The 15,144-nt window shown below is 34.9% G+C and overlaps 1 protein-coding gene across 5 annotated transcripts in view; it reads right to left on the bottom strand.

Moving 5' to 3' along the window:
- Window positions 1-15,144, bottom strand: part of PAN3 (poly(A) specific ribonuclease subunit PAN3) — an 80,021-nt gene that overhangs the window by 44,379 nt on the left and 20,498 nt on the right. For 4 of the 5 annotated variants that reach the window (XR_010428281.1, XR_010428280.1, XM_064645441.1 and 1 more), the window contains exons 3-6: window positions 13,014-13,080; window positions 10,987-11,057; window positions 8,844-8,906; window positions 31-192 (exon numbers count right to left, since the gene is read on the bottom strand). Coding sequence is in view for 3 of the 5 variants with exons in the window: in XM_064645441.1 (XP_064501511.1) it covers window positions 31-192; window positions 8,844-8,906; window positions 10,987-11,057; window positions 13,014-13,080 (363 nt within the window). In the remaining 2 variants the exon portion in view is untranslated. The remainder of the gene's footprint in view (window positions 1-30; window positions 193-8,843; window positions 8,907-10,986; window positions 11,058-13,013; window positions 13,081-15,144) is intronic. The other variant, XM_064645442.1, reaches the window with a different exon arrangement.

The following is a 15,144-nucleotide window of genomic DNA, read 5'->3' as shown; positions in this document are numbered from 1 at the left end:
GAAAAAGTGACTAGTAAAAAATAATTTTACCTGTAAATTGTTTTCTGTGACTCTGTTCCACCAAACCATATTGATGGGTACTCCTGTTTTACACCTGTCAGCCAGACAGCCAATAGGGTTCTTTGATTTTCTTGCTTTTGATCCCACCGGAACTATCCTCTCATCCAGCATTCCCAGTCGATACTTCCTGGGCTATGAAAAAGAAGGAGAGAAACCAGGCCACTCCTAACAACCCTCATCTAAAGCTACACTAAAATAGGTATTACACTGTGATATGATTTTTGGATTGGTGGAATAGGAAACAATTTGCAAGTAAAATTTATCTGAGACTGTTTCCTTTCAATCCTGACTATTTGAGTATAATACACAATACTTAAAAACAACCAAAAAACAAAAAACCCCAAAACAATATGAAAATAAACTTCAGGGACTACTAATTATTTGTAAGCAAAACCATCCATCACAAGTCAGCCATTGAAATACGCATACAAATTGGGGAATTCTGCATAAATGAGGAATTGTTTAAAAAAAGGAAAAAAATCCGTATTTTTGAAAGAGATACCTTCAATCACATCATAATAATGAACACTTCCCTTGAAATTCCTATCAAACAAACAAACTAAGTTCAAATTTGCCATGACTCCTGAAGATTGGTTTTAAAAAAATCAGATAGAACTGAGTAGTCAATTGCAACAGAACTCTGAGAAAAACATTTCTGCTCAGCTTAATATTTGAAATAATAATTTCACTTACTGTCTTAAGTGAAAACAGACAAGAATTACCATGATAAATGCATTGTCTTAAAATTGAGAGAGTAAAACATTTGAGGAAGTGAACATGCAGAAGTTATTTGCACCTCAATAACAGTGACATTTCTATTACATTGGCAATGATCTCTACAAATAAAATTATTTATATGAACATTAAATTTAAAAGGCACACTGTAAAAAAAATATGTTAAATACTTTCAAACAGGTAAAGTTTCCAAAAGAAGTTTTCCAGATTTCTCTGTGCTTTCAAACCTATGTGTAGCTACCTAGACAGTAAATAGCACCAAAAGAAATATTTTAGCATCTATGCATATTTACACCAGGACCTTTTGTATCAACTCTATCAACAACTAGACCAAATTTCAGGGGTTGGTCTGGTTTTCTTCTGCTGTGGGTTTTACTCAGGCATTTTTTATGTGAAAGTGCAACTATCATCATCTGGATATAGACCACTCTAAGCAATCAAAGCTTAACTTACCTTTAGTCAGATATCTACTTCACCTGGCACCTTAGAAATCTTAGTAATGTATACCTTCATACACATTTTAAAAATTATTCCTCAAGAAACAAGGAAAGAATCTAATTGCAGAAGATTCCCCACTCACATACAAACTATTTGTAAAACACAGGACAAAATGGCCATAAAATGGCTGCAAAACCAAAACCTAAACAAATTTCCTCCTCTGCTTTCCTGAAGCCTTTTAGGCTGAAAGCTTTGGAAAGAATTAAAACTGAGTAGAGTCAATTGTAGCTCATTTGCCTAAAAAAACTCAGGCAAACAAACAAACCCTCCCTCCCCCCAAAAATAACCTCCACAAACAAAACAACAAAAAAAACCCAAGGATACCATCAACAATTATGAACTAGTAAAGGCAATAAATTCCATGAAGGACTTAACCAATCTTAGTAACAATAAATAAGACTAAATTTTGCCATACCAGTTAGAAATCTGGTAAACTGTGTGATGAGTAGCACAAAGTCCTCCTGTAGTTCAAATGCAAACCTGATCACAGTAAATCTAAATATTGGTTGTTTATTTGGAGAAACTCTAAACTATTGGGCAATTAATCTCAGTAAATCAGAAAGACTATTAGTATCCTAAACTGCAAAGCTGTAAGGTCTGAGAAGCTACATATACAAGTCAGGTTGGACTTTAGGGTAGGATTTTAACGCAGCATGTATTTCTCTTAGGCTGACTATTGGAAATAACATAATGAAGAGTAACAGTTTTCCTGGAAGCTTTCCCATCTCTCTCCATGTTCTACCAAGAGCAGTGGTACAGTCAGCCTCAGACTACCAGATTGGAACCCAGTGTCCAAACACATTTCCATTCATAAAGAGTTCTTTTAATCCTCCATAATAACAGTTTGTCTATAAATATTTTGAAAAGGAGAACCAAAACAAAAGAGGAACTGAGCCAAGGTGGAAGGCAGCTATTTTGGTTCCAATGATATTCAGATTCCAGGCAACAGGATGAAACTGTATCTTAGGCTTTATGAAGGACCATACTGAGGGTGGGGGGCAAACAATTGTGAGTTCTAAACCTTAAAGCCACGCAGAGACAATATGAGCTCTTACACCAGTAGTTCTTGGCCTACTGGTATAAAAAAAATGAAACTAAAAAGTGGGTGGGACTAAAGTAAAATTTTACTTTCATTATCTACTGTAAAACTTCACTAGGGGATTACCAGGTCAGTATTTCATTGTTTAGACAGACATTAGAAAATGGAATAAACAATATTAACATTTGGAAATAAATTTTAGTCTATTTGGACCCAAGTTATTCTTTGAGTATTCAATGAGCAAAATGGCATGACTTAGAAAAGCAATCTGAGTTTAAAAGATATCAGAAAACACAGTATCTACCAAGAGGAAAGATTCAACAGAACAGAAAGCAAATAGACTGAGCAGCTTGAATAAGTGCATCAACTCTGCTACATCCCTGATCTCTGCACAGAGCAGCAAATAAAGCAACACACAACAGTGCTTAAGAACTTATATATCTAAACTCATAAATATATCTACCTAAAACACAGAGACATGACAATCTGGACTAAGAAACCCAACTTTATGCACGGGGGCAATTTCTCTTAGATGTTTACAAAAAACCCTGCCTTTCTGCCTTCCCTAAAGTCTTTCTATGAGGTAAAAAACCTGTTCAGATGAAGGCATAGCTCAACATAATGAACTTTTTCTGAGGCAGAGAAGGTGAAGAATTACATACTTCATAATCCTTTATCAAGTATTTCTCAAACTAGGCTGTAACTCCAAATATGGTTACAAGTTCCGAACTGAACCGTAAAAGATCAAAATCATCACAATTCTTTTAAATGGAAAAGGCTAAACTACAACCAGTAAAATCTCAGAGAAACTACAAAATCCAAATTATTACAAAGCATTACTGGAAGAGTTCAAATCCTCCAGGGAAAAAAGTGTGAAGCAGCAGTAATTCCTGGTTGACAATGTTTACATGAGGCAGGGAGCAGCTAACTACCTTTAATTGCTAGCAATAGTTCAACCATAGCTAGTAATTATAACCCTTGCCCTGCAGAACCAAGCTGCTGCCAGCAATTCATGATAGGAACCTACTGGTTGGTACACTTAATAGGAAGGATAAACCCCTAAAGTCTGAAAAACATTAAACTTGAAACAAAAGAAATCCACTCCAAAAACAAAAAGGCCTTTCCTAAGTAGTATGGTCACATGAGAACACTACTACTGATGAGTAACTTAAGTAGCCCACGTTAGAAAGTATTCATGAATTCAGCTTAATTACTTTTTTTTCATTCATTCAACAAGAACTTTGGGAACATGTTTAGCAAGTTTAACAGTGTCTTTGTCCCCTCCTCCTCCTGTTTCATGGACATTGGCAACACCACACTTCCTTTTTCTAATTCAAGATTAAACTGCCTGCTGGTGGTGTATGATATTATAAGGCTGTCCTAGAGGAATACATTTTAAAAGAAAATATTTACAAACATTCAAACTGTAAAGACTCCTCCTGTTTAATAATTTTCATGTAGTATTTAAGTCTGGATAAGCTGATAAATCAAACTACACAATTGCAAAGTTTTCTTCCCCTGAAGATCTCCAAATGGATTTTTTTCAGGATCATTTTGGTCCCAAATTACATTTCTGTTCCTTAAAATGCACTTACCTCTAGCAGGCTTTGAATTTTGATTTATAAGACATATTCTACACCAAAACATACACAATTAAGTCTGGCATATAAATACATGAGGAGGCTATTAAGTTTTAAAGTATTGTCAAGAATCTGAGCTATGGTAATGCTGTCTGTGTGCATCTACTACCAAAGCAAATAGAAATTATCTTAAACCTTCTCCATCACAGGCTAAATAAAGCAGCTTTATGTTAAACTACCATCGTTAAAAGGCATCACAGTAGCATTTAGCTAAGGCTCATCTGTTGTACAGTGAGTTGATTGTATCTGCACATACAAACAGAAAAAAATAAATTAACAAAAAATATTATATTGTCAGACAGAAAAGATCAGCTATACAAACTCAATTTCCTTGTACTACTTAGAACAAAATTTAACAATATGTACAATCTTAAGTTTCAATGCTGACTTCTGTAAGACTTCATTTTTTGAAAAATTAATGGCAAAGAGACCATTAGAAAAAGAGGTTAAAATTTAAAAGCTAGGCTTCTAATCCATTGAAAGAGAACCAATTTCTGTTTTACTATGCCTTGAAAACTAAAAACAAACTAAATAAAATTCATTGGTATCATTATCGATATTTTCACCCAACAGCCATAACCTATTAGCTGGAGTAAGACAAGTACTTGAAACACCCAGCCACAGATGTGAACTTCAATATGTTATTGAGGAAAAGCACAACAGTCCAGGCAGAATCCCTACACAGGCACAAAGCAGCTAAGAAGCACCTTACTCATTAATACAGCTTCGTAACTGGATTTAGTAATATGTTACACCTAAAGATTAGGTATAGTCACCTGGAATATACTAACAGATTTGCAAGCTGGAAATATGAAAGAGAGAAGTCAACTTGGTACTTTTTAAGTTTTGTGGACAACAGAGCTACAAAACCCCTTCACATGGATTGGGTTTGTTCCTAAGCAAAATATCTCTCCTCCTTCTCTTTTATTACACTACCCACTGGTAGAGAGGCAAACAATACCTGTGTTTTCTCTATCTCAACTTCTGAAGGTTGGAACCAATTTTTTTACATTTGATCCAAAAAAAAAGGGAATAGGAGCCTGGTCAGCACATTAAAAACAATTGTGTAGTAGGCTGGTGTTTGCTGTTGGGCAAAAAAGTTTTTTTTCCTTATAAAGAAAAGAATAGTATGCTAACACTTACAATGGTTATATGTTTATAATTTTGAAGTTTCTAATACTATACATTGAGATTACATGCATTTAACAGACTAGCCACCCTTCCATCTGGAACCCTTTTTTGAAATTGTTCACGAAAACCTGAGTTTGGCTGGGGGTAAAACTTTCACTAGTTGAAAAGTATCATACAGAAACAAACAAAAATGATTCTTCTGCCCAAAGAAAACTAAAATGTGCCACCTTCTATCCATAAAAACCCTAACATTTGTCATTTAACATGGAAATAGATTTTATTCCAGAGTAACATATCTGATCTCAGCAAAAAAACCATTCTTGGTTTAAACAAATTTTAGAGTCAAAGATGCAACAGATCAGGTACTGTATCACGCATTTTAAACTATAGCTAAGGAAAACTCTTCACGAGTACATACTAAAAAGGTATATTTCACATGCTGAAGGCATGCAAATCTTAAATTCAGAAGGAGGAAAACTAACATATCTAAGTCAAATCTTTTCTCACCAATTTTGCAGCCTAGCTAGGTTGGATGAAGTACAAACTATCACAAGAGCTAAAGCCTGGCACAGATGTAGTAATGCTGACAAAGTTCTTTACTAATAAATTAATACCACCTGTTGAACTGAAATAAACTGGTGGAAAACACCTGGTTTTCCACCACCATTAGAGTAGACAGTTCTAACTGTAGTGAAGACGTCATAGTACCACCACCTCAAGATGCACTTTCAAAAACTCCATTGCTGAAGGAGCACTCCGCAAGCAAACGACAGCTTTTTTTTTTTTCCATGTTTAAAGGTCTCTTTGTTAATAGGCCAGAAATTTTTACATTACTTACAAAAAAAGTGGAAAAATTATGCACGGTTAAGAACCAAAAATACAGGTAAGCAGGCTAAAGACTGGTGCAACTTTTACTCTTTACTCACCATATGATTTCTCAAAAATGGTATATTCTCTAGCTGCTTTAATATTTGTATAGTGACTTCAACAAATATGTGCACAAGTTTAAAATATTTTAATTATTTTTCTGCAAATCACTCTTAAAGACTACATACACCTTGGCCTAGAGAGAATCAAATAAATTTTGTAAATATAAACAAAAGTACCTTGCATATTAGTTACATCTGTAGTTAACTGCCTTCAAATACACAGCAGTACGAGGCAGCAAACATTGTAAAAATGTTACATATTTGTAAAAAGAAATCCTTTAATAATTTGATTTCTTATTCATTACAACGATCACTAAATCATAAATAAATAAATCTGAATAATATATTCTCTCATGTCACACTTGAAAATGAAAAATATGTACTTAACTACATAGTAATAACAAAGAGAGCAAGAGCACATAACTAGGGAACAATTCCAACAACTAACTATTCCAAGGAAAAATGTAAACCAGATTAGATTATATCATATCCTTAAAACACATTTTACATCATGGTACTACCTACAAATATTTATTAGTTTTTCTAGAAAAATATAGTCTGTCTTTCTACATTCCTGCAACAACCTTTTTTTGCATGCTTTATAATTTGTAATGTTTTATTATTGCAGTAGGGGTGGATAATCCCAGAAGGAAAATTTAAGATCTGAAATATAAATTTAGCCCAGGTACAATAAAATCTGTGCAGCCATAATTCTGTCATTTACAACACAGTGATGTGATGGTTGGTAATGACCCCTCAATTTATCAGAACAGGATTCATGCTCCTGAGATGGTATGCAGGACGTTACTAAAGATGAAACAACTGTCTTGGCACACTTCCATTAAAGGTAAGTACAGCAAGACAAAACATGGCACATACAGCTTTACAATGAACACCACTGAACCATATAATGATCAGGTACCAGAGGTGTCAAAATAAAGCTGGAAGCAGGAAGCTGGAGAGAAATACAGCTTCCTAACAGGTAACAAAACTAGATGGAAGGCAGGACACTCAAAAATAAAATAGCAACCATTAAGGTTCTAAGAATTTGGTTTCCACAGGACCTGAAGTCAGCATTATTGTTTTCTTTTAACTTGAGAGGGCAAACTCTCTTTGTACTCATTAAAAAGCTTGCATTTATGGAGCCTAGGCTTACAGGCAGTCTTTTGTTTCAAATAATTTTCTGTGTACATTTAATTAATTCACTTTGATCAGCAGAAATAAGTCTGCTGTCCAGTCTCACTTGCTGTAGATCTCCATAGCACTAAACAGCAGCACCCTGTTCTGGGTGAACTTCAATTAATCTCTCCTATACTTTCCATTCTGATCTAGTTTAGACTCTGTCCTGGCTTCTACTCACCTAAAACCAATGGAAGGTGTTCTAGAAAAGAAAATTTCTTCAAAATACAAAAAAAGCAGCATTAAAATTGTACTTAAAGTTGTTCACTACAGCACTTGGTTTACTCCTTGCAGCCTGTGAACTGAAGTCATTCTCACCTTAATGGACCTCCTCTAGATGTGACTGAACAATTAAAAAATGAAATGGCAATAAGTCAGTGTTAGAAACTTTTCATAAGAGTTCAGTTTTCATGAGGATTGAAGGTATGAAAAAACAAAGTAAAATGCAAAAGCAATGCTTTTCACTATCCTGTAAGGCTGACCAGTGATAAGTAGGGGAACCCTTTAGCCTGGATTGGTGGCAACAGTCTCAGAACAAATGTAAACAAAAGTTTCATAACATATTTTCTTTTTAGTGTATTAAGCTGTCACATCCTTGGCAGCAGATTCTGATCAGTTATGTCGCATATGTTTTTAAGAACTGTTTACCAGAACCACCAAAGTGAATGCAAAGATTTTTCCAGCCAGATCATTTTGGATTTAGCAGAGCACACTTTTCTACATAATGGCTAAAGTCAATTCAGGAAAAACACCCAAGAAGTTCAAGTTCAGAATATCACCCTATTTTTAACAAGCATAACATGTGTTTGAAGAAAAATGAAGTAAGCATGATATCGTTACTCTTAGGAAAGTGTGTTAGTCTATTACTAAGTCTAGCTTTTGTTCCATGCTTCACAAATCCTATTTGTGCACTGTAGATTAATACTTACCCGGAAATCTCTTATAGGAAATTCACTTTAAGGTTGCTTGTCTTACTGCATGAAGAGTTACAACAACCGGACAGTAAATCCAGAAGGTTTTACAGTTGACAGAACCTCCACCAAGGCTCCATCTACAGAAATACTTAGCTCCTTTGATTTCATTTTAAGTATCCTATAAAAATGTCTTTAAATAGTAATCTTAGCTTTCCTGAAATCTAAAATTGAAATGCAGTTTAATAATTTCTAAACAGAGATAATTACCTCAAAAACATTCATAAAAATTCAAGGACTAAGTTTACTTTTTAAACAGAAAGTAGAATGTCTTTAAACATCAAAACAGTCAAAAGTATATGAAACAGCCCAGACACAGTAACTAGTTTCAAAAAAGCTGTCTAATTAAAAAGCAAGAATATTCTATGATGAACTACAATCATCAAGTCTTATCTTTAATATTTTATTGATATCAAATATTTGTCCACATGGCTTGCCCATTGTTAAAGGGCTGCCAGTATAACATGATCAGCAATATCCAGAGACAATCAAATTTGCTTAACACAGCTATGTATTATATGCTTTTACAGAAACTATTCACAGTTCTACACAACACAAGCATGCAATTTTTACATAGTTGCAAATAACTTAATACTTCAAAATATTTAAAATATCACAATTCTAATTTGTAAAGGAAAGCAAGTGCTCTTTATTCACTTACCAAGACTGTATTATATCTGTCCTCCAAGTCAGTGATAAACGAAGGAAATGCTGGTTTTGCCAGCTAGTTCAGAACAAACAAAACCTTAGACTTGGGCTCTTAGCAAGAAAATGAAAGTTTTTTTCAAACAGTAGATGTTGTAAACACCTACATTTGAACTAGTCAGCAAGGCTCCCTTTATACAACAGGCATCAGGCACTGCCTGATAAATCACATTGTTCAAGTTCTAATGAGGTGGGGGGAATCATACAGTTTTTTAAATACCTGGCACTCCATCATTTAGTGCTTTTATGGAAATCACTTAATACAATTGGAACACTGTACTAAAAAAAAATACTAAAAATATGAAGAACTTACATCTGTGACTATTTGCATCATATTGGCTGGCAGCAAAAGTCAGTCAGTCACAAAACTGTGATTAATTTCTCATAACTTTAGCCATCAATTTTTACCCACTTAAAGCAATCACAGATATCTGGTCTTTTCCAAAATATTTTCCTCAGTGTGAGCTGAATGTTTCTTTAAGCTGCTCATCTCTCTCTGCTGACTATAGAGGGAGCCTGGATGCCTAGATTTAAATAGCTCAAGTAGTAGCATATGAAAACCTCCCCTTTGCTAGTATTTAACAACCTTTAATACAAACATACATTACAAAATACCAGTCATAATAAGCAAAATATTAACATGCAAAGCAAAACACAAACCTCTTTCAATTAATGCCAGTTATGTCTGAAATATTAACTAGTAATCAGTTTCACAGATAAATCTTAGTCTTGATAGTATTTTAGCAGCAAGTGAATTAATATGCTCCTTTTTCTTGGGGAAAAAAATGGACCAAGTCAGAAAACACTCTAAATTAGTATTTGAGCTTTGAGTTATTCACACTCAAACATGAATTGGTTTGTTTTAATTTTGTACTGTTTAATTAGCTTTGAAGTGATTTTTAGAGGCAGTGGTCACTCTTGCAGTACTTCTGTATAATAGTTCATTTTCTTTGGTGCAGGTGGTTTACACACAAACACAAATTTACACACAGGTACATACATATGTGTGTATATATATATCAGTTATTGCAGATTGTGTTGAAAAGGAATATATGATTAGTTTTGTTCTTACCAGCCTCAGTAAGTGCATAAGCAACACATTTACAGTTGTTTACATCCAACTTCCAGTGCACTATACTGGCATTAAGGAAAAGAGCAATGCAGATATTCCATGTAGTCTGGATATATCATAGTATTAGAAAATTAATGTTCTACAACACCATTTAAATGCTACGAAACAGTGTGATGGGCCAACCACAGTAATTATCTTTAAGCTCAATCTTTGCCTGCAGGAATGATACAGAGCATGCTGATGTAGCTTGCTTTCATTTACTACAGGGAAGTTCAAGATAATGTGGCTAATAAGTAGTAAAATATGAGGGTCATCAGTGAAAGCAAAACTTAGTAACTGGTTGGGACAAGATAATGTCTTTTTTTGATAAGCAACAGTTCACAAAAATGAGAAGGGGCTCTGGTGTAATCAAACTTTTGTCTTTTATTCCAGCCACTGCATTTCTAAGTGTATAACTGGAAAGCACCACAATCTGCACTGCTGCAGGCCAAAGGTGTTTGAAGATGACGTCTAGCCCTCAGCAAAGGAAAGATTTCTCAATACAGAGAGAGGGAGGAGAAAACCCCTAAACTCTAGCTTTCCAATGATATCAGGATGTCTTTTAAACTACATGCATTTCAAACTGCTATAATTATTATCACATCGTGTACAAATAAATGGGAGAATGGTTCTTAACATATTTTGAACTTGCTGCCACGAAGGCTTGAGGTCATTGTCCTTTAGTAGAATAAAAGTTATTTGTTTTCAAATTCAATGGGCTATGTACTAATTTTCATATTCAATGAATTCTTATAAACCTCAGTTTACAAATGCCTGGAATATTTCTTAATAGCAGCAGTAGCCTGATCTGATGTAGCAAAAAATGAAGTAGGTAAGATCTTATTTATATCAGCAGTGACATATTAAAATAAATCTAAGAACATTAGAAGAATCATCCTCCTTTCAGGTAGCATTTCAAGTTATTCCAGATCTACTTCCCTGTCAACTGACAGACAAATATGCTACTTCAGATTTAGTTGTTGCCTACCTTCCTCCTTTGAGACACACTGAGGGCAGCAAAGTCATTAAACAAGGATGAATTTGGTGAAGTCAGTGGATCTATAAAAAGAATGTAAAACCAGCATGTTATATATATATATATATGTACACACACACACATATGATTATTTAAAGAAATTTTATACTTTTTAACTTATTTCTGTATAGATAAAAATAGTTGTGACAAAGTTAATAGAAATGCTGCTCCTTAGCAGAATTATGTAAGTTAAATTGGTGTTGACACTATTTAAAGTCCACCTAACATTTCAAAGCCTTCATCTGATCAGAAAACCTGCTGTAAGTGCTACTTACATGTGCATGCCATTTTTAATCCTGTAGATAATATAACAGAGTGTTTCTAATTCAGCAGAAGCTCCTCCAAATAGCATTAACAAGCACTGGAACAGGCTGCCCAGGGAAGTACAGGAGTCACCATCCCCAGAGGTATTGTGTAGATGTAGCACTGAGGGACATGGTTAAGTGGTGGATTTGGCGGTGCTGAGGTAACAGCTGGATCTATCTTAGGTCTTTTCCAACCTAAAGGATCCTATGATTCTATGATCTTCAGTTACCTGAAATTTGCAACCTTCTGTTTAATAGTCTTAAAAATAGTGATGTGGATTTTGCTTGTCTTACCATTATTCTGCACAAATTTAAATCAGAACCAATGGTATCAAAAGTCTACATTCTGTTAGTAACTTTGTATTGCTTTTCTTTGTCCCTGTGCATCCTCTCCAGAGCTGAAGTACCAAAAACTGTGTAACAATAATACGTGCAACTTAAAACTCCAAACTGCATGGATAGAGCTGCCAAATTAGCAGATGACTGCCAGTTGTAAACATTGGTGTTTTCATGAAACACTTTCTTCACCCATAATAAATACTCCATAAAAGGGTAATTCTACAAGTGAAGCACTGTTTGGCAGGGCCAGGGAGGAGGTGGGGAAAGGATCTGCGAGACATCAGAATTTAAAATGGTTTCCAAAAGTCAGTCTGGTTTCTCTCCTTCACATGCATCACCATCACCACTTGCCCTGTCACAATTAAACTAACTGCATTTAAAACTGGAGACCTCCAATGCCTTGAACAGCTAATTGTCCAGTGGGACAAAAGAAGCAGGGTTAATCTCAAAGGCTCCTGGAAATAAACTAGGAAGAATAAAAAGAAAACTCCCACAAATTTTGACTTTCAAGCAAGTTCATTTTACAGTAGTTACTAGCATGCTTAAAAAATTATAAATCTAGTAAGTAGACTAGCTGCAGGGTCGGACATGCAAATGGAGTTCTAGAACATAATTTACACAGCAATTTTCAAAGAAGAAATTTATTTTAAATGTATGCCCTTGCCATAAGGGAGTAGTACCCTCTTCTTTGGAACTTAATTTGACAGCTACAGATGAAATAATCTGCAGTGATTCGGAAGAGGACATTATAAAGCTCAATATACCCTGCACAATAACTTAGTGAGTATGTAGGCTTGGACTATTGAGACATTTTGTTCAGTTGAAAACCATGTTCCCTATAGCAGGGAAAAAAATATAAGATGTAAAGTACTGCTTGCAGTAGTTGATTTTTACCAGCTATTGTGTGACACATTTCACAAAATCCATACACCCTAAATTTAAGGGAAAACACCTGTACATTAATTCTACACAATAATTTACTCAAGAAGCACAATGAAAGGGATACTATGGTGAAGCAACATAAATGCTTAAGCTATCAGTGCTTTACAACGGATATCCAAACTAGCATTTCACTTCAAGTGACAGGACTGATGATGATTTCTTTTAGTACTCCCCCTCCCAAGCAAAGAGAAGGATGAAAATTTATGAGTTCAGTACCACTTCGATTTTGTATTAAGAGTAATCATACATTACACTTTTGTTAAAAAAAAAGTTCTACTGCATCTCAAATCAAACCAGAGGACAAATAAAATTTCCTTAAGTGTCAATTTTGCAAAAGTGAATCTCTTAAATTTCCAAACATACTTCTACATGTATTACTTTTGAAGTACTTACCATGGCCTGCGTACTGCTTGGCACTGTCATTGAGAAGGCTAGGGGAGCTGCTGCTATTTGTCATCCTCTGCAAAAATAAAAGGCAAAAGTGTACATGTAAAATAAAACTATAAAAAGATCAAGCAAGGGCATTGGGTATGACATTTAGAAAGTTTTAAGAACAGACTATGAAACCTGTGCATTATTCACCATATAGTAAATACTCTAAGTATATTAAAACAAAACACTATCTTCTTTAATTTCTTCTAAATTGGGAGGGTCTACCAAACCTATGGTTCTCTTCCTGCATGTTGTCAGAACATTAGGTAAGCCAATTACTTATCTCCTTTAAACATTCTTTCACACTGCACTCCTGAAATAACTCCTCCCTTTAAGATACAGTATCATCACAACATGAAACTTCCTCAACAAAAAATATTCAAATTAATTAAGTATTTGATAGATTCTTTTTAAAAATAAAAATGAATGCTGAAACCTTTCAGCAAAATCATGCAATTCTTTCAAGTCAGCAGGATGTCTGAAACCCTCTCAACATTCCTCCTAGGCTCCACCTGATTCTTCTACATTCCTCTAGAGATATGACCTAGCAATAAATTAGAAGAAGTGAAGCAGTGCTGCTCTAAGAGCTACTGCTGCTTTGACAGTGAAGTTTAAAAGTGTCTTCTTACTCCTGCTTATTATTGTCTTTGACCAGTTTTCCAACAGGAAGCACAAACATGAGAAGGAAAGGGAGGCAAGGTCAGGAAGTGTTCTTCATCACTGAGAGAGACAACAAGTAATTTGTTAAAATACTTCCTGGCAAGCTTTTGGCCCACATCAACCCAGAATCTCCCAGCCAATTTCCAGGCACTATTCAGCAGTGAAAAGGTTTGAGAACCCTTCACAAATAGACAGTCTGCACTCAGACTCTGCTTTCGTGGGTGAGCATACACCAGCACAAACAGGCCATTTTGTGCCAGCTGGCCCTAAGCATCAAGGAAAGTTTCCAGGCAAGTTCAATTTAGTAGTCTAGACACAGACTGACTCAAAACTGGTCACCAGAGTTGTTCTCTATGCTTACTTCTTTCCATGATCAGTCTCAATGTTTGTGGCAAAGGGCAAGAACTGCATTACTTCCATGCCATTTCATCTAATTGTTGACCAGAAAGATCAATATTCTGGAGTAATTTTGGCAAGAGAACAAACAGAAGCTGGAGTACTATTCAATATGGCAGGACTGTAAACCTATGGCAATTCAAGTGTCTCAACATTTGCAGTTTTCATAGCACCACTAACTTCATCAGAAGCTGCAACTTTTAACACTCATATCTAAAAAACCCAAATAGATTGTGCAGAGTAGCTTCTACATGGAATGTTTACACATGTAAATACTATGTAACCCTTCAGCTTCTTCAAGACTTGAAGGAAGGTGTCTGTTATGTGCTCTTTCCTTATTTTGATATCACCTGTCTCATGCTCCCTAAATATACTGAACTTCTTTCTTACACAATGTAAATCTCACTAAAAGCTTAAGTGATAAACACTTTAAACAAAAAGCATGCCTCTCGTGAAACAAAGTTTACTTATTTTTACAAAAGATGGTAACAATTTGAGAGACTCACACTAAATTAACAATTTGGACAAAAGTCCAAAGTCAGGGAAGCTCAACCTACTGTTCACCGTCATCAAAATAAAAATACATCAAAATCATTTCTGGATTACAGTAGCTCAGCTAATCATATTACATATTCCCTTCCTAAGCAATGGAAAGAAGTTAAATAGTTTTTCACAAATACTTGAAAAGCATATCTATTATGCATCTTCTTTTTGTCATTTGATACATCCACACTGATCCTCATAGAACAAAGGGGTTTAGGAAGAAATTTCCTAAAGGGAACCTTTCAGATTTGCACAAAATTTGTCCACGTTCAGATAAAGAGCATTAATGTCTATTTATAATACCAGATTTATTAATAATTTTAATGCAAAAGGTAATGGTCTGTCAAAACAGGAATAAATATGATATTGAGAACTCATATCAAAAGGTGGTCAAGGACATGGCTTAAACTTGGAACCAAGCACTTCTTTGCCATCAATATACTACATCCTTGAGTACAGGAGTTAAACATTCAACCAACAGACTTCTAACGTG

Source organism: Pseudopipra pipra, chromosome 2, assembly GCF_036250125.1.
Source record: "Pseudopipra pipra isolate bDixPip1 chromosome 2, bDixPip1.hap1, whole genome shotgun sequence".
NCBI classification, from domain to species: Eukaryota; Metazoa; Chordata; class Aves; order Passeriformes; family Pipridae; genus Pseudopipra; species Pseudopipra pipra.
This window is presented reverse-complemented; position numbering and strand designations above follow the sequence as displayed.